Source organism: Brachyhypopomus gauderio, chromosome 4 (assembly GCF_052324685.1).
Source record: "Brachyhypopomus gauderio isolate BG-103 chromosome 4, BGAUD_0.2, whole genome shotgun sequence".
Taxonomy (NCBI): Eukaryota; Metazoa; Chordata; class Actinopteri; order Gymnotiformes; family Hypopomidae; genus Brachyhypopomus; species Brachyhypopomus gauderio.
This window is the reverse complement of record NC_135214.1, coordinates 27,574,133-27,599,227: the sequence shown is the minus strand read 5'-3', so window position 1 is coordinate 27,599,227 and position 25,095 is coordinate 27,574,133. Positions and strand designations below refer to the sequence as shown.

Below are 25,095 nucleotides of genomic sequence, written 5' to 3'. Positions count from 1 at the left end.
GTTTTACGGTTTGTGTGATATATAGTGCTAATGCATTTCGTCCTCGTTCATTATACTGATTCATAATAGGACACCGCTCTGCAAAACATGAACCTGAACATGTCCGACAGCAAAGGTCCCAGGAGGTAGACGATGTGAATTAGTTCTTTTCTCTAACAATACTGGGTCACTTATGCAAGTTATTATCAAAATTCTGCACACGCACGTGTTCAGCTAGTAAAATTTACGTAAAATGCACAGTTTTGATCTGTGTGGAGCAAGCATGAGGGGAAAACTAACTAACAGTAGGAGTGCACGGAGAGTGCACAAGGAGTGCACAGGGAGTGCAAGGGGAGGAAGCCGGCGTGCTCGAACACGATCTCGAGATGCCGCAGATGCTGGCTGAGTGCCAACAGATATGAGCAAAGATGCGTTTTGCTGCTCTGCCATGATGTAGAAAAAGATCCGAAGTCATAAACTCAGCAGAGCGCACTGTCCACCTTGGTGAAACTTCCAGAGGTTACATTTTCAAGTAACTGGCAGCTCTTGGCGTACCACTGGTCTCACCATGGGGGTTAGTGAGTCATATGTCTCTTGCCGTTGATCTTTAATATGCATGGCCTGATTCACGTGTTGATTGGCACTGGCCTACGACACATGTGAATTTAGCACTGTGGTAAGTTGACAACGGCGCACTAATTATCGCCCCGAAAACTTTGTGAAATAAGAATAAAATCCCAGATCATACATTTTGCACGGTGTACTCACGTGGTTCACGTCAGGTGTTATGAATCGGGCCCCAGTGTTTCTAGGTTCACAGAGTAAGAAGTGTAGATAAATGGAACAGCCCTGTATGTGAAAACGGCTGTATGCTTGCAGCAGTGTGCAAAACGGGTTCACTCCACTCGAATGTGCCATTCTATTTTTTTTTTTTTCCGATAAGTTTGGAAACTTTTTCCTCTTATACTTTCTGGGTCCTGCTGGGAGCTGAGAGATGTGGATATGTCAGCTGTGACAGCCCGGCATGTAATCTCTTTGACGGTTGGCCTGTCTTCTCTGATTGCATGGCTGAACGTCTGTCAGGAGCAGTAGGCCCAAGCTGACACAAGACACTGGAAGTCCTGTATGATAACACACCACTCCATTCGCCAGCACCTCAGTACCTCTATGTACTTGGTACCTTTTGAAAATGAAGAAATCGCCCGGAATTTCATTTCGGTTCTGCCGTGATAACACGTGCTGGTCAGACGTACGTCCGTGGCCGCGTCACTTTTTTTTGCCGTGCGATGCGGCCCCCGGTGACTCGGGACACCACCTGTGGTGGAAGTGGTTGGGTCCCAGGTCTCGCGGAGGGGCCGAGGGCCAGAGGGCCACTTCATCCCTCACGCGGGGCCCCGAGCAGCCAGCCACTCACTGCCGTGTGTCTTGTCTCTGTTGCTTGTGCAGATGGTCGTTTGAGCAGGACGTTGAGCAGGGCAACACAGATGGACTGGGAGACTGCCAAAGTAAGCAAGGACCACTTCCCTAACACTGTCTCTCTCTCTCTCTCTCTCTCTCTCTCTCTCTCTCTCTCTCTCTCTCTCTCTCTCTCTCTCTCTCTCTCTCTCTCTCTCTCCCTCCTTCCCTGCCTTCTCCCTTCCTCCCTCCTGTTTATCTGGGCTCAGCCTCGACCCTGTCCTTCAGCTGTAGCAACACACTGGACACAGGGCATGGCCCTGCTTTAGACACACACACACACACACACACACACCACTGACAGAGCCTTTCATTGTGACCTATTCACCAGGCCACACTAAGCCCTATAGAAACCTGTTTTCAATTGACTACATTCATTTATTGCATCATTCTATCTGCTGTGAATAGCGAAAAGCTGAAAACTACTCTCACTTTGGTGGGTGGCTATTTACTGCACAGTGTGATAAAATGTTTGGTTACTGTACCGAGACATTGATATTAATTATAAATACCTCACAGCTTAATATTAGAAACAAGTGTTAACATTATAGCGTGCATATTTTATGGAGCTGAATGAATCTGAAATGAAGAGTGAATCTCATTTTATTACATTAACACGTTTCCTCATTTGCTTTTCCAGACTCCTTTGTGGCTTTAAATGGTAAGTGACATAAGTCAGAATCAACCTCACAAAGCCAGACTTCTTTTCAACTACTTTATCTGTCCTCTCCTCATTTGCTCTCTTATTTCAAAGCCTTTACTTTCTCGTCCACGTTCCTCTTCAGGATAGTCAAAAACATTAGCCAGGGTTTTAACTCCTTTTATGTTTTTTGCCCCCAGACCTTCAGTCTGCTCATCAAGTTCTTGACAATCCTCAAACATCATTTCGTAGTCGGTTCTGTCCATTTCGTTCCAACTCTTCCCTGTGCCCTATAGTAGTCTGCAGGTGCTGAAATCGCTTGACTTGTCTCCGGTTCGATGGACAGAAGGATGCCCACTAGACGACCCCCTCCCCCACGCACACCCCACCCCAACACCAACCCCTCCCTGACCATAACTCTCTCTATTCTCTGCAAGCCTTCACTGGTGCTATTGATTCGCCCTGACCTTTGATTTCCTAATTGGATGGATCGAGCTGCTTAATAGAAGGCGGCATTGTGGGTTAGAGATGTAGCCAAATGCAAATGATGGAAGCTGTTTACAGAGGCTAAACAGCAGCTTATTCTACACAGCTCCCCTACAAAATATTCACGAAGCGCTGTCCAACCAAAGCAGGGCGCATTGATGCCGTTCCCTCCCTGGCACATAAAGGAATGCCAGGCAACTCTGGTTGATGGGAGGTGGCGAGAACGTCTGCTTCCGTGACCTACATATCGCGTTAGTAATCCTCACGTTTGGAAAAGGTCTGATTATCATTCGCGTCTGATAAAAATAGGGACCTCCGTCGTCAGCCGCGCGCCCCGTCTGCCTCTCCGGTTGCTCTCCTCCGCGTGTCACTTACGTCAGTCTCCCCAAACCACACACACAAGTGCAGCAGATAGCAATATTGATTCAAAATGTATTCTTGCCCACTTTGGCCATAACGTCTGTGAATGCGGATCTTTGAAATGTCATAAATCACGCAACCCAGCTAAAACGTGTCTGATGGGATATTAATGCACTGCCACTTTAACAGCATCGTTTCATGTCTTTCTCCAAACAGCCCCATTTAACCAACACCAAATAGTCAGCACTGATTTAGCGCTTTAAATATATAGTTCCCTGCTAGGCATATTTTTTATTCTCTTTAGCTAGGGTACAAGTTGGCATTTCTGAGATTTTTCCCCCCTACTTTCCAGGGAGTCTGAGACTGTACGTGTGTCATGGGCCTCGGTGGCACCTCCCTTGGCCATGGAGAATGAATTATAAAATAGCTCTGTCACACTAATCGCTCATGCCTACGGCGCGTTCCTAAATAAATCATTTTAATGATCGCTGCCGCGAGACCGTGCGGCTGTCGGGCGCGAGGGGCCAGTGGCGAACAGCGTCGGCGGACCACAGGCCCACGCACGCATGCGCGGGAGAGGGAGCCGGGTTTATCGCTTAATTAAGACACGAGGTGATTGCAGTACAGGGGGCGGGCTGGGTGGTCTCGGCATGATGAGCTGGCGGCTCAGCGGGGAGCCCGTTTTGATTTTCGGGACGGGGTTCCAGACGACAATCGATAAACCTGTCGAATCCGCGGATAGGCTTGAAAGGCAGATGTCCGTATCGTATGGGAGGAAAAAGCATTTATTAGCGCTAACCTTTCTGGTGCTTGTTTGATGTGCAACTTTTATGAATGCCTTCGTGAAATGACTGATTTTGTTTTTATGTGCTCGGGAGATAAACGCAAAGTAATTCATTTGAGTTCAGAAAGATTAATGAGTTACGTCGTCTTTGTGGCTTGTCCTACGATTTGTTGTGCACATTGGCTAAAAAAAAACAGGAGGGAAAAAGAGATTAGCTCAATCTAGCTGACAGAATGTGGGTGAATGCGGGCAGCCTTTGGAGAATAGCCAGGCCCTTAGATATGTGGCCAATCATGTCTCCATGGCCTGTATGATAAGGTAAGCTCACCCCAGGTGACTCCCACAGAGCGAGTGGATCTGTGAAGTCCCAAATTGGAAAATGTGGCCACAGTGAAGGGTCCCTCCGAGGCAGCTGCCCTCACTGTTGGAGACGGAGAGGTCGCGGCCCTCGCGGGGCCCTGCCTGGAGCCGTGCCGGGGTAACACATGGGCAGGACTCGGGACCCCGCCGGTCCACACTAAGCCCCGGTTGGCTGCGTCAACGGCGAATCGGACAACGATTCATTTGCAGAGAGCTTCCGAGGCCATCACGCACGTGGCAGTGCGGGCCACGGCCGGTGGGCGGAGCACGGCCGACCACGGTCCGCTAACCTGTGTTGTGCTCCGGCAGGCCGCTCCAGCACAGCCTCCTCCAGCACCACGCAGCCCCCCCGCCAACGGCCCGCAGGAACGGGGCCGCACGCTCGAGCCCAAGCACCCCCCGCTGACCATCGATAAGAGGGACCCTTATATCGCAGTGCCCTCTCTAACCCAGCAGGAGTCCACGGGTAAGCCTTGGAATGGGAGAGTCCATTTTTGTCCTCTGGGGGGTGGAGATTTACAGTACCTCGCTGCCTCCAGCTGACCAATGCACAAATGACCAATCACAGTGTTCCTGGAAGAGAGAGATTTATTAAACAAAGACTGTAATATCCCCTGAAGAGGACAGCAATATCCAGCCTATAGCTAGTGAAAGGAAACAACTGCACTGTATTTATTTCCCTTTATTACAGCTTCATGACAACATTGAATGTCCTTTCTGGGCAATATCAGCAAACAGACTGTTTCAAAGTTGGCCTGCAACTGCCAAATTCAGTTAGGGGTTAGCGCAAAGAACAGTGCAGATTTAAAATTCACTCAATTTATATTATGTTACTCAACAAGGATAATTCTATTACATTAGGCAAATGGCTTGGGTAGACTTATAACAGTTTAATCTGTCCATTGATAATCCTGAGGTATGGTCACTTTTGATTTGTATTTGGGTGAGGTTATTGTTTAATCTCTCTCTCTCTTTTTGTGTTCTTGCCTCTGTGATAGTATGCCCAGAGAGAAAGGGCATTGCAACACTAACATTTTGTTGTTGACTTTCATCAGAACAAGAAAAATGAAAACATAGTGTTGCCTCATTTAATTTACATAATGTACTTACATAGTGCTGATAGTAAAGGGCAAATATGTGAATTACTGTAAGTGTAGCAAACAGTTTTTTTCTCTCTCTCATGAGACACTTATATTGATAGTGCTGTTTTCTCCTTTTCATTCATTCCAGTGCATTCGCATTGGAGCCCCGAGGCAAAACAGTCACAGTTTGAAATTAACTTAGGAAATTGACCAATTTCTGCATGAATTGTGATGTTAAGAGCACAATTTTGTTTTTCGTGAAGCGAATCCATATTAGGCGGGAAGGCCTTCCCTCCGTCTGCATGGTCACTGGCGGCAGCAGCACACCTGTTGAACCTACACAATGGTGGCAGCACAAAGGCTTACTGGCATCACGGCAGTGTGGCAGCCTCCACTGTCAATACCCAGTGCTCACATCCTCAACACTGTGGCACTGCGGTATAGGCGAGAGGCCCATATCTTAATAGAGCTTCTTATTGCTACTGTTGCTTTTCTTTGATTTCATTATTATTATTATTATTATTATTATTATTATTATTATTATTATTATATGTCATCTTTTAAATATCAGGCATATGTTGTATTGTTCAGAGTGGATAATGAAGATATTATTCTGTTGATTCGGTTTCTCCCTCTTGCATGGCTGTGCTTTTACAGACTTCTTTTGCGATAAAGGCTGTCTCCTCTGCTGCAATATTATTTCTGCTTAACCTAATAACTGCTGTTTCATCAATATTCATGCAGCGTCCTTTTTCCCTTGTTGATATCACTGTGCTGTTGTGTTATCAGTTTCAAAGTGACCAATGTACTCTGAAAACTAAAAAATGAGGATCCCTGTGCTATGAAGTAATAGTCTAATAGAAGACTTCATTTTGGAGAGCACTGTGGGTATCATTCATTTGGAAGATATATGTATATATTTCATAACAAATATGTATTTTATCAGTATGGAACCATGAATTAATCAGCTGCCTTTTCATACTGCTTTAATATCGCTGCACCATGGTGCATTAGTGTAACACTGGCAAAATTTGAATTTAATGAATATTCAAAAAGGAATATTTATGAGTTCACTTCAGTCCCGCCATGCCAAAGCGGGCTGGTGGCAACATTTTTTCGCAGTACATTTGAGCACTGTGTGTCTGGTCTCATCTATTTGTCTGTGCGTGTGTGAGATCCCACTGCTCCTGCTCTTGCTCCCCGCACACACACACACACACACACAGACACACTGACTCACACACAACACCCTCCCTACCCTATCTGCACCTCCGCCATCTGCTGCCATTGTGAGTAGTCTCCGTTCTACAGGACCTTTCATCTCCCCAGATGGAACGTTCCAAGGCTGTACCTTAATGTAGCCACAACCTATTACTAACCTTAATCTGCTCTGCAGCGCACCCTCTTCCTCAAATGGAGCCGTACCCCTCACCCCCTCACCCCCCCTCGCCTGGGAATGGACTGTGTGAGCCTGTCCCTCTACTCTCCCTCCCTCTCACCCCCCCTCCAATCCTCTCTCTGTCTGACCAACCTGTGGCTGTCTCTGTGCACTCCGCAAATTTATAGGTCAATTACAAAGGCAATATAGACAGAGGGAGAGCGAGAGGGGAGTCCGCCTGCGTCGTCTCTGTATTCCATGTAGAGTAACCGTTGTCATTACGGTGGGGTATATACGCTCAGTGTCGGCGCTAACAGCTTCTGGACCGGGTGTGACTCGGTAGCTATGGAGCGAGAGCTGATGTGTGACAGCTCGCTGTGGATCCGACACCACCTTCCAGACCACACGGGCAGATATGCATCTCCCTTTAAACCACTTTCTTTGTTTTATAGATCAAGTCACTTTTTCTCTCCTCCAGAGGTTGGACTTCGGCCAGTGTGTACATTTGCTAATGGTATTTCCCACAGTGGCGAAGCCTCAGACTGAAGTCCAAGGAGTGATCTACCCATGTGGAATGCTTAACATTCTGTAGCGCAAATTTACAACAGGGTCTTCCATCATGTTAACAGTTATGGAGCGAACGGTGTCTAAACTAGATCACTATATTCTGCTACCTGATTCTTGATGACATTCAGATTAGTGCATTTCACTGCAGTCCTATTTTAAGCTTATTCAGAATTAGTTTTCGATTTTACCCAGTGTAGTCCATGACAGTGCACCTTCAGCTTATGAAAGTATGATTTCCCCATTGTGTGTGTGTGTGTGTGTGTGTGTGTGTGTGTGTGTGTGTGTGTGTGTGTGTGTGTGTGTGTGTGTGTGTGTGTGTGTGTGTGTGTGTGCATAATAAATGCCAGCACGTTTTCTTGGCGTGTGGTTGTGCATGCTTATAACCAGGGTACATTGCAGCTTTAAATTCTAGATCCCTCATTGTGGTGTATTCTGAGCCTAAACCTTAAATGTTATCTACACCTCACCCCCACAAGCCCACCCATTTTGAACGTGGATTTGACCTCAATTAAGATTCGGTAGAGAAAGCCTTTTTAAAAACTCCGTAGAATTCAAGCGTATGCATAGCCATGATGAAAAAGGCAGTTAAAAAAGTATTGGAAAAAAGCTCTCTCGAAGAATATAACTTAATGGCTTAAATAGAATGTAATGATGAGGTGACTAACACACAAAGTGACTACAACTAGTGGAGTGAAATGAGGCAAGACACTAAAAGGAACGAGGTGTCATTAGTGAGGTGCTCTTGCTAAAACGGTCGATAAATAAAGCGCGAAGGTGGGCTTATTAAAGGCAGTAGGACTTGAAGGAGGTGTTGCAGGTATGGGCCAGAAGACAGAAATGTGTTTGGAGTGCCTAATGACGTTGGAGATGAGGCTGTTCATCTTCGTATTGGAGCATCGTAACAGTGAAGCAAGCGTTCAGACCTTTTGCACTGGATGTCATGTCAGCTATCAGACTCAACAGTAAACAGAAGACTAAACAGACTCCAGTAGAGCAACAGTAGCACGTGACCCTTGTTTAAAACTTCAGCAAAGTGTACGATGTAAAGGGAGGGGCTGCATTCTGTGACACTCCAATGTTGAAAATGTAAGGAAAGAGATTTCGGGAGAATGAGGGAAGTGTCGTCTCATAGGCACCAAACACTGAGCATGTTAAGTGTTGACTGCAAGCATTCGAATGGGAGAGTTCAGGGAGGGTATTTGAATATATAGCCACAAAGTGAACATATTAGGGATGCAGTGGCAATGTTGAAATCAGCTGCCCTGGTCTCTTGCCTGGGACACTACGTTTCTCACGTGGGAGAGACTGCACGGAATCAACAGGAACATTTGTCACTTGAACCAGAGCCCTCAGAGGGACTCCACCACACACACACACACACACACACACACACACACACACACACACACACACACACACACACACACACACCGTCAATCAACGTGTGCGTTTCAGCTGCAGCAAGCCTTTCAAAGTCCTCTGAGGCTTGTTTTCACATACGCATGTGTGTCAGACTGCAGAGCTTAATTGTTGTCTGCCTCCCTTTAGACATTAACATTTAATGTAATGACTTTGGAATTGTTTCACCTTATTTCCAGCGCTGTCTCTTTCTCTTTCTGAGAGAGAGTGAGACAGAGACAGAGAGAGTGATGCACGGCCCTAATAATGGATCGTGCTGCACGTATTGCCCGGGTGCCTGTGTGAATATTCGCACGTCACTTCTTCACACAGGGTGGAGTGTATTGACAAGCAGGGCTCGGAATTTGTTTTAGCTCGGCTGAGTGCAAGGAACCATTTTTTCAGGATGCCTAATTTGTCTTGGTCTGAAGCCTCATGAAATTCAGATGAACAATGCTCATCTTCAGCTCTGTTCCCGCGACTTCTTCTCCGTCAACGACCTGTGAAGGAAGGGTTGCATTAGGGAGTTTTATTTGGTGTGCATGAATTTTATGAGACCATTTGACAAGGCTATGTAAGCAGCATATGTAATTAGTTTTGCATTTAAAGCCTGTTAGAGCTCCCAGAAGCAATCAGTCAAATCTCCCTAAAACAGCTTGTTAAAAGAGAGCGAGTCTAAAAAGAAAAGAAATATACAGTCGTGTGGCCCTAACTAATAGCACCCTAGTTGTTCGAGACCTGGTCTTCTTTATGGCTGTGGACCCCTTTGAAGTTGCCTCAAGAAACAATCGACTTCATACATGAAAGTTAAAAATCTTCAAAGGTCTAGTGAAGCCCGGAGGCTCTGTTTAAGTGGACCCCTCCATATCCTGTCAGTCCGGTGTCAAGGTCAGAGAGAGTGGCCCGCAGTGGCAGGGGAAGAGCACTTTCAGCTCCTCTTCTTGGGCTGGAGAGAGCCTGTGTTCCTGAGTCTGATCTCCAATGGGTCTGAACCCTCTCCCCCCTCAACTTCAAACAAGGTCCATGGGCTAAACAAGAGCTCAGTAAAGAACTCGGGTCTCTGTCTGTGGCAGACCAGAGGCGATTCATGCTTCCCTGTTAACCCGTGAAGACGAATGTCGTCGGTGAGAGCTACCTTTACCATTGCTGTGGACTCTGTGCTTCCTAAATGCCTCCATTTGCCAGTATTGTAATTTAAAAATTCATACAGGAATGAAGATGCAGACCCAACTCTGTACTTCATTGCAGATAAGGTTAACACGTGTTACCTAGACACACTCTAAAGGATGCCTGAGGATCCCTGGGGAATTTAATGTTTATAAACCTTTCAAGAGTGATTGTACAGTCGACCCACCTTTTGTTGAATATTAACATTAGAATACACACCTCTATGTCCAAATCATGTATTATGTATTACCTTAAGTTTGGATCCATTATATTCAAATGAGAAACCTCATTCTAGTAGAACCTGGCACATCCCGTGTGTGGCAAAGAAATGTTACATCACACACAGGTCTATTGAGGCATGTCAAGGTCTTAGTGCACACCCAGACGCTCACCCTGGCGCTAACCCAGACACGCACCCAAGCGTGTACCTAAAGTTTTCTTGCTCTTGAATTTTTTTTTCTCTGTTAGTTTATATTTTACAACTTTCATTCTGAAAAATGATGTAACACCTGAGTGAAGGATACCAAATTAAGAAGCCAAATTAACCCAAAGCTTGAATTAAAAATGGAATCATCTATATTTATCATGTAGCTTAGTCCAAAGTAAACATTGTAGCACGGCTAACAATGACTGGAATTTGCATGATGCCACTTGCATAATGCCTTCTGGGAGTTATTTCCTTTCATTGTTAAGAACAAAAGCATTTTAGGCCATACTATTCCTCCATAAAGAGAGCTCAGACAAGAATTATCATGGGTAATAAAGAAGGAATATAGCAGGGAACAAAAGTCAGCAGTTAGCATGACTACCTGCTGGGGTTTATACTATGTTTCCTTTGACTGCTAAATACGTTAGCATTTTTGGCCAAACTATCCCTTTCATGCCACCAACCAATTCTATGCCATTAGGTGATCACAATCAACCATATTGTATTTTAACAAAAGCTTCTGTTATTCAAAATTGGGTATTTTGCTGAGCTATTGAGCACGCATCGCTGGTTTTGCTGATAGCCTTACCACATGAACTATCCTGTTGCCTAAAGACTGGCTTAAAGCCATACCAAAGGAGGACATTCAGTGTCCTAATCTTAATTGGTACCTCTCTTTAAAACATTATCTATTTTATACAGCAATACATGCAGTCTTTATCTCTACTGTTATGTTGAGATATGGAGTTATGAATGGGGAGACCCATCATAACAGAAAAAAGATGTGAGAAAAACAACATTCACTTGGGGGGAAAAAAACATGAAGTTGAAAGGAAAACCTTCTCGGATCTCTCCATTAGCAGAGAAGAAGCAGATGTGAACCGTGCACATGGGTCACTTTGTCTTCCACGGCCTCGTAGAAAACATGTCACCCATTCATCTCCTTGTCATGAGATAAAACCTCATGATCCCGAGTAGCCTCTAAAAAGGGAGACACTTGCTCCGATTAGTGAGATGCGTTGCCAGCGACAACAGGGTTATAAACGAATACCGCGAGGAGTCCACACCACTGCGACAAAGGAATGTTCTATTAAGGCATCGCGCGTGCGGCGAATCAGGACTGTAGTGCCAAACCGTGTAAACATGACCCCGTGGATTTCACCAGGCCTGTTCGGCTCCGATCTCAATCTGTGCTGGCCGTGACATATTGCACCTTGCTGCTTGCGGTCTGCCTGTGTATGATGGAAACCATTTGCTTTAATCCCCTCAGAAAACAGATGAGTCTTTGCCGAGTCTTGTTAGTGTTAACATACTGTTCTATTCTCCTGAGAATTTATCCTCCTCAGAAGATAATACAACCCCCCCCCCCCCCCCCCCCCCCCCCACTCATAATGAAGTCCACCATCTTTGCAGTTATCGTCAGGACCTACTAGCAGGACATTCTGCCTTGTGTGGTTCTAGGTTCAGTCCTTGGCGTGTTTGTGATCCTCACTAGCTTCAGTGCAGCACATAAAAGCTCTCTCTTTGTTTCTTTGTTTTCAGCAAAACTTCCCTCTTAAAGCCTCTGTAGTGTGGTGGGTCGTTTCTGAGCTTTATATTCTGGTGTGCAGAATGGCGAGGTCAAAAGTTTCTTTAGCTATTTTTTTTATATGTTACACCATTTATTTTGAAGAAACTCAATATATGTGTTGGACAAACTTTTTATTTCCAGTGAACCTTCATGCTACTACTAGCATAGAAATATTGACGATCCTTGTATACTCGGGATCTTTCATTTCCAGAGTCAGTCAGTCTTAAAATATGTTTGTCATTGCTTTTCTCTAGCAGCGGTCCACTTGACATGTCCAAATGTTGTTTTTGGTTGTGATGTAGAGCGTTTCTAACCTCTCTCCACAGGAGTGATCCGCGAGAGCTTCCAGAAAGGCCGGGATCAGATGGTTCCCATCACTCTGCTGGCCATCGCTGTCATTCTGGCTTTCGTCATGGGCGCTATCTTCTCAGGCATCATTGTGTACTGTGTGTGCGACCATCGGCGGCGGGATTTCGAGCTCTCCAGCCGTAAAGACAAGGAGGCCACGAACTCCAGACGGGGCTCGATGAACAGCGTGACCAAGCTGACGGGCCTGTTCGAGACGCAGGCCAAAGACGGCCGACCCGAGGCCATCCTGACGCCCCTCATGCACAACGGCCGGCTGGCCAGCAGCAAGATGCTCATCAAGGCCGACCAGCACCAGGTGGACCTGACGGCGCTGCCCACTCCCGAGTCCACGCCCATGCAGCCGCGCCGCAAGCCCAGCCGGGGCAGCCGTGAGTGGGAGAGGAACCAGAACCTGATCAACGCCTGCACCAAAGACATGGCGCCCCTGGGCTCGCCCGTCATCCCCACGGACCTGCCGCTGCGGGCCTCGCCGGGCCACATCCCCAGCGTGGTTGTGCTGCCTTTGCCCCAGCACCAGCAGGTCTACCAACACGAGTACGTGGAGCAGCTGCACCGAGGCGAGCCGCCCGACGACCCCGCCGCCACGCTGGAGTACAAAACCGTGAAGAGCCCCTGCCTGGGCATGGCCGACGGGGATGGCATGCCGCCCCGAGTGCCCCAGCGCGAGGCCTCGCTGGCGGCCGTGGTGCCGCCGGCCGTGCCCCAGATGGGCAAGCGGCTGGACGTGTACGGCCGCGCCTACTCCGCGGGCTCCGGCAAGGCCCTGGGCCTGAAGAAGCAGCACAACACCAACTCCTCCAACTCCTCCCACCTGGCGCGGAGCCACGGCTACGGCCGCGCCGAGACGCCGCCCCCGGCTCCACAGAGGGTGGACTCCATACACGTCACCGGGCCTCTGGCGGTGGGCCTGGCACGGCACCCCAGCACCAGCTCGTACGGCTCGCTGACGCGATGCGGCTCCAGGCACCACAAACCCGACGTCCCTCCCAAACCCGCCCAGGTCTCCCTCTCCACGAAAGTCAAGTCCGGCGAGTCGTACACATAATAAGCGCGAGGGGGAAACGGGAGAAACACAAAAGTGCATCCGCGTTGTACAGCTGTGTACAGGAAATGCAACTCACTGTCGATGTTGTTGTTGTTGTTTTGTTTTTTTAAAGAAAACAAGAAAACAACGTTTTTCATGTATGTACGTGTTGAGCCCGGGCTGTTGATTCCCTGTTCCTGGATGGTGAAAGATGGAACACCTGCTACTGAGAAGTGAAGGACTCTCTTGAATCTTTCATCAATGAGCCACATGTTGCTCTGTAGCGTTCCTTTTTTTTTTTTTTTTTTTTTACCCTTTTTCTCGTTTTTTCTCACCGAGATGACAGTGTGTCAGGCTGAGGACATGGCCACGTCGCAGCTGAAGTTTTGTTTTCTTAACAGACTGCCAAAAGCACATCACGGAGAGGAGAGTAATTGTGTATTTCTGAAACTGGGATATGCCTCAGTTAAAAAAGCACTTGGACAGCAGCTCAGACTGGAACAACAGCTGGTTTACAATGGAAAACTGTGAAATTAAGAATAAGATGAAATTGCCTCCCTCAGTGTTGCAGTTACTGGACACAGCAATCAAGTACTGCCTATAGTGAGGTCTGCAACATCATCTACTGTAACTGGTGACTGAATAACCCGTGACTGTTAGTACTAATAGCTGGTTGTATTTATTTTTTAATAAAGTGCTTTCAAAGAAAGACGGACTCTTTTTAGGCTCAGAGAGAGACAGAAAGATCTTTTTAATTTTAATTAATCATGTGTGAAATTATTTAAAGTCATTCAACTGGAGCCAGTACAAACTTTTCTCGTCAGAAAAGAAAAAAAAAAGATCCTCTAACTTTTTTTTGAACGTTGCTAGGTGAACACGGAGGGAATTAAGGCCTTTGCATGGAAGAGATATTTAGCAAACTGTGCCGGGAGAGCTTAGAATGGGTTTGGACCCAGCAGCACCCCAGGATGAAATCTCTGGTGAGAAACGGATGGAAAAGGAAAAGCAGGAAGAAGGGTGGAAAGAATCCCCGAGCTGGAACTCCTGAATCTGTCCCCTCAGCTCTCTGCTGGCATCTACATCCAGCACTGTGGATCGTGTCAGTACCCTCTGTTCTGAATGCCCACGGCTCTGTCCAGTGCCATTCCAGTTCATGTTCTTGCACGGAAGGCATGCAAAGGCTGAGGAGAAGGACAAACAACCCCCACGAGGCAAACGGGAGGATGCTGATGCTCGACCAGCACTGTGGGTGGGTTGGGTGGAGGCTGGGTGGGTTGGTGGGTTGGTTGGTTTCTTTTATTTTTCTCCATTTGGCTGACATCAAAACGTATAATTTTTTGTCCTATCTTCACACAGGCCCTGTTAAGGAACTACAACTGTTTGGTCGCCTTTGATTTTTCTTCCACGTGTAAATTTGTGCCTTACACCCCTGAATAGTGACGAGTTTGTTAGCTGTTAACTGTTACCTAGTAGTTCTTATGATTACATATTTCCCTCATTTGATGAGAAGCAATTAAAGAATGTAGGTGTTCTTGTTGTTAATTCGGGTCCCTTTGGAAACATTGGGTGGGAGGGGCTAACCACAAACTCTTTTGTGATGATTTCTGATTGTGCCAATGAAACGCTTCGGAACAGCCCTTTTGTTGTGCTGGCAGTGTCGTCAGTGTTGTTGTTGTTGTTGTTGTTGTTTTTGCTTTGGGATTTTCTTTTTGTTTGTTTGAATTTCATTTTTCACAGTGCTTTTCATTTTCAACAGACCTGATGACATTTTTACTTTCCATTCATAGATTGGTAGACGAACTGGTGTATGTTCTTGAGAAAGCCTCCGCGATTCTTCCTGGGACAATGCAATGAGATCATGGCTAGCAGTTCAGCTACAGAACAAACGTCTCCTCCCCCCGTACTACGACCGTCTCCCAGTGTACATGACCAAACCCAATTTCTAGGCAGCAAATACAGGCTGGCTCCTGTGAAACACTTGAATAATTTTAGGGAACATATTACTGCTTTCAATGTTTATGACAGATGCCAACTAATATAATTTCCTAACTATATCGTTATGATGTAAAAGCGGGGGAGGGGGGTTAATTGACTGATTTGGGTATTTAACTATTTCCCTTGACATATTGTATCACTTGCCTCTTCCACAAATGAACCACGCACCCCTCTAGTCGTAGTGTTTGTAGATTGTTGAGTGTCTACATTTTGGTCAGTGTTTCCATCCGAAATGTAAGCAGCTCATTAATCAGAGTGCAGATGACTACCTAGTGGGACACCCCCACCTGTCTGCCATGGCTCTCCAGGCACATTTTACTTGGACTAACTTGTACGTAGATGCTTCTAGGGTCAGAGTGCAATGACTGTCTCGGATCAGATCGTGGGAATAGTGGAGGGTCACACACCCCTGGTCATTGTTCCTGAGTCATGCGTCTCAGCCCACAGTCTGGATGGCCCGTGTGGACAGTCTGGATGGTCCGTGTGGACAGTCTGGTTGGTCCGTGTGGACAGCGGGGACTTTTTTGGTGTGCCTTTTGTCTTTCTCCCCTTTTTGCTACACACTGCTAGAGGCAAACTGAGTTGGAAATGTCAAAGCTCGTGGGACGTTTGTAGGCCTGTAGGATATTGTTCTGTCACAAGGTTGTATTTCCTTACCCTTCCCCAACCTCCTTAACATCTGATTCACACGTAAATGTATGTTGTAAAGAAATTCTCTTTAATAAATGAAAAAAACATAATAAAAACATTTTAAATTGTTGTCACAAAGAGTCTTTCATCAGTTTTCTTCATCCAATACGAAACAAAGAAACAATATTGAACCACTTACGTTGAAACACCAAGCCCATTTTGACACATATTTGTAATTATCTATAATTTAGGACGTTTTATGAAGTATGGCCTCGCACTAAATTGTTAGCAGAATCAGAAATGTGGTTTCAAAGAGGCCATTGACAAAGAAAGATCTCAGAGGAACACGTGAGTAAACTGCTGGCTGGGACCTGCCTTGGCAGGCCTCCCGTCAAGATAAAGATTTGAAGTGTAGCGTAGATAAGCTGACACGGCGACTGGACGTGTGTATGAGCTCACCTTGACTCAAAGGCTGGTTTCAAAACATTCATTTGTGAATTGTTTGATGCCTTCTACCGTGCACAAACCCAGCGATAAGGATCAGTCTGGAGCCTTGTGCACACATTCAGAAGTCAGTCACCAGACATGGTGCTAATGGAGGTGAGTTAAGAGTGTGGGTATAATGTTTCATGTACAATGAGGAACTTAAGATCTTCACTTCTGTCCTCACTTTCTTTTTTGTTCTTTTTTGTCAAGGCCATGATAGAACTTGGCAATCACAAATACCCCTTTCTGTTGGGAATATTCCAGTGGAATTGACCGAAACTAAAATAAAAATCCAGATATTTGTTTTGTTGTTTATTGAGGCGGCCCTACAGAATGCCAATGGCCTGGTACCAGCATTCCTGATGGTATGCATTTGAGCTCTTGGACAACATAAGGTATTGACAATGTTACCCTTTTCCTGATGCAGTTTATTTTGGCATTTCAAAAAATGTTATCCTTTAGGTTTTCCTTTAGAAACTAAGATTGTAAAATATCATTGCTTTCAACATTAAGAATGTCTGTCATGTGGTAAATTAGATCTTATCTACTGGAATGAAGGACAATCATCATGCCACCATCTTATAGCAGGAAACCACCTGACCGCCTCCCTCCTTTTAAATCGACAGGACAAACAGCTTCAGTAGTAAGATGGACGTCAGGAGATGGTGGAGCCATAAAAGACCATTTCATTTTAAAGCCCAAGCGGAGGATTTAGGTTGTTCACATCCAGTATCGTTCATCGTTTTTCAATCTCCAAGCTGGCTTTCATTCTGGCTGCCCCATGCAATCTGTGGTCAAAACGAGCTTAGTGCTGTAATCTCCAGCCCTTATTCCAGCTATCCAATCTAGCATCTGATATCTGGTAATAACCAGCAGCATTTTAATGTACATCAATTTTCCTGCTGCTGTCTATTGTGGCTGGCGGGATGGTTCTAGGTTCAGTAGTGGTGAAGCTCATTCAAACATGCAGATCAGCCCTCCAGACCAGAGCAGAAGAAAGTGGGAGGAAATGAAATAGCCAATAATCAAACCCAGTATATAATAATCAATAATCAAACCCAGTATATAATAATCAATAATCAAACCCAGCCTTTGGAGGAAAAAGAAAGAGTTAGAGCACTGAAATATTCTAAACAGAAAAGGCACTACCCTACCCTGTATAATAACATATGGTCATATAGCGTACAGATTTATAACACTGCTCTTCATAATTTACTATATAGCATTATGCAGCCCAAAAAAGAACAAGACCACCAGCATTGTTTACATCCCATGCCAGCCACAGGAGGGGAAACGGGGGGAAGCAGCGTGAACTGCAGAGCTTAAGGATAAAGAGGAGTTGGGCCATGGCTCGTGCTGGCCTGAGCATGAGACTCTTGGGAATAAGGAAGCAGAGTGACATATGAGCTGCTGTACAGATAATGTGTTGGATACATTATTCCAAATGCGTGGTGCAACAGTATACAAACAGTGCAGGCAAACGTTTCTCCCAACACCGGTGGAGAATAGCAAACAATAACAGTAACTAACTACTGGAGTCAACTGGGAATTGCAGATTCTGAGGAACCTGATTTGAATTGACAGATGTTTGGAAAGACTTCAGTGGAGGATGATGACATCAGGTACACGATGACAGTTGGAAGCTCGTATGGGATAATTAATTGTTCATATGATCTGCTTTATTCCACAGGTGCGAGCCCTCCTCCGAGTGCAAAACGCAAACCGGAATGTGACATGAACACAGCCCTGTGCGAATCAGGGTTGTTTTTGGAGGTGTAAAATTCTAGAAAGTTCTGTGAGCTTTCACGGATGGCTGGATCAAGAGTCAGACAAGCCTGCAGTGTTGTGGCATCACCACACATGATGAAAAAACAGCTCAGTCTTTGCTCTGGTGTGAGGTCCGCTGTGGCCCCCTGCTCCAAGTTCGCAATGGAGAGAGCGTGAGCAAACGTGGCATGTTTGTGCGTGTGCGATGCGTGTTGTGGCTGACCCTGGTCTCGCTCTGACGCTCCACGGGTCATGTTGAAGCTCTCGCACAGCCCAAGCTGAGAGCGCTCACTGTCTGTCCCCAAGGTTGCACGCTCATCTCCTGGGAGACGGAGAAGAAAGGCTTTGTTTTGAGTCTGCTATGTTTTAGCACTCGAAATGGCCACCCCTGTGACAGGGCTATCCTGTTCCAGAATCACCTGCTGCAGACTATTTTCATGAAAAAAGTTATAAATTGATTCTCCTCTGCCATTTCCTCCAGCAACATTGCCATGTACACTACCTACTAAAAACAACAGGATGGAGGTTTTCTTTTACGGCCCTGTTTTTATTGTAGTTTTTAATGATGTTTCTCTTGTCAATAGTTGGTCTGTTTTATGTCAGCCTTGTCGAAACATTCACCAAATATTTTCCTGCTTCGGTGACCATCAGAATGTTAGCGCAGAAACTGTCAGACAGGGATATCGAGATTCCGCATGACATTTCCCAAGGCCTAAGCCTATAAATTATTGGCCACATCACCGATGCTGACGACGGACGCATAGGTTTACAGGATAAATATAATTCGCTACGCTTCTGGCGAGCGGTCTGTTGTGTCCGCTGATCCCAAGGCTGTCTCTGGCTGTGTCATCTCTCTCTGTCTGAAATGAGCCGGACCCAGGTGGCTCCAGCCCAGCAGGGCGGGAAAGACGGCCTCCACTAAATGACAATCTCGCTGTAGTGTTGAAGGTCAGCCTCTTCCAGACCAGCTGCCTGGTAGTATGGCCAAGGCGTGGTCCTGCCTGATTGATTCTTCTGTCTGCCCACAAATTATTTTCACTGCTGATGGCATAGACTGTATCAGGGTAATAATAGCAGTTCACCATGAGTAATATTGTCATTGAAGATGGCAGAGGACAGCAATGTAATGACTTAAAGATGATAAATGTATTCTTCTTAGTGTAATGCTTGGGGCAATGATATTCAAAGTATGCTTTCCCAATGAGAACATTTTAAACTTAAATAATCGCTAAAATGAAACACTGCACACTATGCAGCTATAAAGGCTGCACACAGCCTAAATGAATATTACAGATCTACAGTATAGCTAAGTACTGTGTCACTGGTAAATCTGGTAAACCCTCAATTTCCTTCAGGATTAATAAAGTGTCTGTCTGTCTGTCTGTCTGTGTATCTATCTATTTGGAGGCAAACTTTTCTTTGTGCTGGTAGTGCTCAGACTGCATTTCCAGATGCAGTTGACCCCTTTGTGTTTTACTTCACCCCATTATGTCAAAGGTCAAGAGCCCAGACAGATATCCACCCATTCATCAATGACACACGTATTTCAGCACTGAAGGTCTCCAGAGACCAGAGAAGATGGAGTAGGGGGCTGCACCCGTCTCAGGTGACGTCCGCTAAGTGATATAGGATTTGCTCTGCAGCCCACATCGCATAGTGTGTGCTACAGATGTACCAACCATACTCGTCCACGCTGCCTATGAACTTCCTGTTTGGAAAATTACAAAAACACTACACGGAGCATGTAAAGATCTTTTGCCTTGACCAGCAGTGAAGAGGAACAGAGCAGGCAAAGAGAACACGGGTGTTTATTCCTTATGTTTCCGCAGGTCTTTCCTGTCTTGAATGAGGACTAAAGCGCATGGCCAGGTATATTCCCAGCTGCAGGTCCTCACAACCCCAGTGCAGCCTCATCCATTATAGATGAGTGAGAGGGGAGGAGCTGTCCCAGGGGACCTCCCCCAGCTGTACGCCAGCAGTGGCCCCATTTGCATGCTTCCCCGCCCACTATTCATAATCATGCTGACAAAGCAAGCGAGCTTCAACTGGCCACGGACATCACACCCACTTTTCCTTCTCATCCCAACCCCGTATACGCACGCAGACCCGCCTTTCTCTTCAGTAATCGAAGCACCTCATTTCTAGGGGGTGGTCATTTCTTAATGGAACTGCCACCATCCGTTTCGAGACGCTCTTTAAGCGCCTCTCCAGACGTGTGGGTTTTTTTTTTCCTTTACCCCATTACTGGGCCAGTTTGATTCACTCTGATGTCTAACGAAGCAGCGTGTCTGAACCTCGACCCAGGCGTAATCCAAAGGGGGAAGTGATGGAATATCATTAATGTGAAGTCTGCACCCTGGTGCTGTGTGAATTTATTAAATAAATAAAAAAACCCAGCACATTGAGATCTGTTAGCTTGTGTCTGGGGGAGGAAGTGTGGGTTCTGGCTCATGTGAGGTTCTGAAGGAAATACGCATACTAGTACCAGGCTGGGTCAGGTGACCCTTGAGGATCGGGCAGGTCCTGCAGAAGGCGGCGCCAGTGAAATAAACGAAAACAACTTCAATATAGGAATTAATAATGCATGCACACGTGACAGCTTTTGACCCATAGCCCCTTATGTGAGCAAACAGGTTGCTGTTTGTGAGCCATTAAGGGCTATCTGGATTAGCTTAATTTATCATTATCTCCCATATGATATACTGATCTTCATAGTCTCCATTTTCTAGTTCACATTGTTTGCAACTTTTTATTTCACATGACTATAAAACAAACCCATTCTCTATCTTGGGACAATTTTTTTGAAATATTCATCAGATATGAGGCATTGTGCCTCCAGAGTGTGCACTACAATTCCCATATGTCTCAGCCCTTGTGAGCACGACTCAAAAAGGCCTTTCTGAACTGACTCACCCAGATAGTATCTCTATTATTTACCCCACATATCCTGAAGCCATAGTATAGACAAAAAAACTAGAGATTAAGGCTATGTCACAGTATTCCAGTTTTATTCAGGACGTTGGGTCTGATGCGTTTCAATATAACTCTTTCAAACCTGATGCAATTCAGGTGCACAGCAGCCCAACTTGACTGCAGCGGTTCTGTCTCTAATGTCAGGGTTCGTTGCATGCTTAGCCGTGAAAGCACCTTGTGAATCTCCTACTGGGACAGCAGCCCCAACATTTCGAACATCTGAACACACAAACAGTTCCACTGAAGAAAGCACGAAACAAACAGCCTCTGGAAACGTCTTATCTTGTACGACGGCTGAACCCAGCGCCGTTCCCTAATCTCAACAAGGAGACAGCCCTCCGTGTGTCATGGTTTTGACGGCGTGCGGTTCAGCGTGGACCCACTTCAGTTAGAGCTGGAACAGGACTAATCCATTACAATGCTCTTACACCAAAAAATGTATATCATCATCACATCTTCATGTACACTACATGACAATTACACTACAGCTTTTTAATGAGAGCTGATTAACAGATCTCATAGTCATGTGGGTGGCACCTGGTACTGAGCTCCAGAAATAAATATGAAAATGGTGAATAAAATGTGATAGAAGTCTAATTAACGGTGCAGGACGGCTGAGAGTGCCGTGTGGCTGCTGCCACGAGAGAGAGGCGAGTTAAGTCCAGAGCTCTGAGAGGGACCGCCATGTGTGTGGTGGAGAGGAAGCAACAGGATTCTTAACCAATCTCGCTATCATGCACATGCACACACACACATAACTCTTCTACTTAGAGGCAACGACACACCTCTTTTAATCTGTTCTTCATCCTTCACTTGCACAACCCCCCCCCCCCCCCCCCCCCTCCCCGTCACCCTCAAACAGTGACACCTTCCTCCAAACGCTGCCTCCACCCCTGATAAATGCAGCATCACATGTTGAGAACCATGTGGTTTTGGGTCGGTCTAATATTGAGGATTCAATGAAGAACCACAGGCCGTTCTCAACTACTGCGGCACGCTCCAATATCCAATAAACCGACTGACAAATAAATAGAACGCATTTTAAACAGCTATTAAATAAGGAATTCATATGTATACGTAGCTTCGTATGTAACAGTGACAGCGGGTTCATGCGTTGTCAGTGTGTTTTAGACTCTGGCTTAAGACAAAGAAAAAAGCTTGAATAAAAACCAGACTATGCTAAGCAGATGGGGAGTGTGTGGCAGGAATGGGATTTTCTCCTGGATTTGGGGAACAGGATTAGCGAGTGTGTAATTATATGGGTGCTGCAGGGCTACGCTCGCAATGCACTGTGTGCGTGTGTGTGTGTCCACACGGAGAAATGAGGAGGGAACGGTGGAAATTGTGTGTGTTTGAGGGGGTTGTGGTTGTCAGTATAATACAGTTCTCGCTGTCTTACTTCGTAGGACTTAAGAAACTCTTGGCCATGCTGAAATATGAATGGCGTCCATCTTGCTGGGCTGCGTCCTGGACGCTGGAGAGTGGTGCAGCTGATACCGGGCCAAGACTGAGCACGGCGGAGACTAGGGGAATCCCGTTTTAACCCGTGTCCGTTTCTCCCAGCTTTCAACACAGAAGACAGCTTCATACCGGGAACTGGTGTGTGCAGCCGCCCGATGCTCCAAGGAACGCACACACACTAGGCGGAATAAAAATAACTAACGAATAAAGGAAGCTGATTTGATTGACAGCATAAAGGATAAATAGTTAAACAGTGTGGGGGTGCTGGTGGCAAGCTGGAAACACAAAGTCTAGCCTGGAAATATATATATATTATATATATAAATATATATCTGTGCGTGTGTAGAGGTAGAGTAAAAACATGTCAGAGTAGTACATACATGTGCAGGGGAAGTGTTTACCTTTAACCTTCTGTCCTAAAGGTGGAGCTTCTGTGTAAATTTTGTAGATTTTAATACACACATACACACACACACACACACACACACACACACACACACACACACACACACACACACTATAATATAATATAATGATATTTTATATATATATATATATATATATATATATATATATATATATATATATATATATATATATATATATATATATAGTGTTATATAGTGTTGCTTAAAAGTTTGTGAACCATCTAAAACATGTTAATAATCTCATGAAATGAACACCCAAATCTCTCAATTTGTAAAGCGGGCCTTCTAAATAAGGGACACAGAAAAAAGATTGCTGCCTCCAAAAACTGCAAATTTGCCAAGTATGTGGAGTCTTTTAGTTAGTAGCTTGTTGCACCTCCTTTTGCAGCCATTACTTCAACCAAACATCTTCTGTAACCACAAACGAGTGTCTCACATCTGCGTTTAGGCATTTTCCCCACTCCTCCTTGCAGAGCTCCACTAGTTGAGAGAGGATAGAAGTACATCTGGCGTGTACCGCCCACTTCAGATCTCACCACAGCATTTCTATGGGATTGAGGTCTGGACTTTGACTGGGCCAATCCAGAGTGCAAATCTTCTTTCTCTTAAGACATTCCTTGGTAGTTTTGCTGGAATGATTTGGGTCGTGGTCTTGTTGCACAATTCATTTCCATCCCATCTTCACTGTTAGGAGGAGGTTCTTCTCTTTATCTGCAGTGTTGACTTTTCTCCAAACATGGTGTCTGTGATTGTGGCCAAGTAATTCAATTTTGGACTCATCCGTCCAGAGAATGGACTTCCAGAAAGAGTCTGGTTTGTCCAAGTGCTCTCTGGCAAAGTTTAAATGGGCAACTTTGTTCTTTCTTGAGAGCAGAGGCTTCCTTCTAGCAACTCTCCCATAAATGCCATGTCTATTGATTTCTCACCCGACTGTAAACGCATGTATATTTATCCCAGATGCAGCCAGAGAGGTCTGCAACTTGCTGAAGGTGATGTGTGTGTTGGTCTTTACCTTAATTATACTTAGTCTGGTGCTTTTGATGTAAGCACCAGATGACCGTCCACTTCTGGGCAGAGTTGTAGTGATGCTGAATGTCCTCCATTTGTAAATTATTTGTCTTACAGTGGATGGATGTAGCTGGAATCTGTTGGAGATGGTCTTGTAGCTTTCCCCAGACTGATGGGCTGTCACCACCTTCTTCCTGATGTAATCACGTCTCCTTTCCTCTCGGCATTGTTGAGCTGTGTGTTAAGCCTTGGCACGACAGTGGCTTGGTTGGTCCTCTCCATTTTAATCAGTGTGACTCAAGTCGTTTCCCAAAGATGTCTCATTTGATTGCTCTGCTTAATTGTTTTTTTTTTATTATTATTGACGAGCACTCACATGTATTTTATCTAATTGGCTTTATACCAATGCAGCTGTGGTTCATTTACTGTTCTGACTCCATCTATCTATCTTTATGAATATGCACACACACACACACACACACACATATATATATATATACACACACACACACACACACACATTATATATATATATATACACACACACACACACACATCCATATATGCACATCCGTGATGTGAATCTCCCATTCCACCACATCCTAACGGTGCTCTATTGGACTGAGATCTGGTGACTGTGGAGGCCATTCGAGTACAGTGAACTCATTGTCATGTTCAAGGAACCAGTCTGAGATGACGCTTTATGACATGGCGTGTTATCATGCCATTATTCACGCCAAATTTTGACCCTACAATACCCATCGCACCAGGTAACGTTTTTCCAGTCTTCTATTGTCCGATTTTGGTGAGCCTGTGCGAATTGCAGCCTCAGTTTCCTGTTCTTAGCTGACAGGAGTGGCACCCGGTGTGGTCTTCTGCTGCTGTATCCCCATCTACCTCAAGGTTCAATGTGTTGATGCTTGGTTTGAACTGCAGCAGATCGTCTTGGCCATGTCTACATGCCTAAATGCATTCAGATGCTGCTATGTGATTGGCTGATTTGACATTTGCATTTATATATATATATATATATATATATATATATATATATATATATATATATATATATATATATATATATATATATAAATAATATATTTCTCATCTATGATCAGCTAGTCATTACGACATGAACCAGAGTGTTACCATGGCGAGGTCATCAAGGTCATGAACTTGCTAAAACAATATAACAACGCAGCCTTGGCTGCGAGAATATTTATCTCTTGAGCGTGGTCCCAGAACAGACTTGTCTTGGGGGCAACAAACGCAAAAGGCAAAACAGAGCGAGCGCGGAGACGAGC

General features: G+C 45.4%; 1 protein-coding gene across 1 annotated transcript in view; it reads left to right on the top strand.

Annotated features, from left to right (window-relative positions):
* sema6a (sema domain, transmembrane domain (TM), and cytoplasmic domain, (semaphorin) 6A) overlaps positions 1 to 15,796 on the top strand; it is a 59,272-nt gene extending 43,476 nt beyond the window's left edge. The window contains 3 exon segments of the mRNA XM_077003498.1: positions 1,426 to 1,484; positions 2,075 to 2,095; positions 11,980 to 15,796. Coding sequence (XP_076859613.1) covers positions 1,426 to 1,484; positions 2,075 to 2,095; positions 11,980 to 13,067 — 1,168 coding nt within the window. The 3' untranslated portion in view covers positions 13,068 to 15,796.
* The last annotated feature ends 9,299 nt before the right edge of the window (positions 15,797 to 25,095 follow it).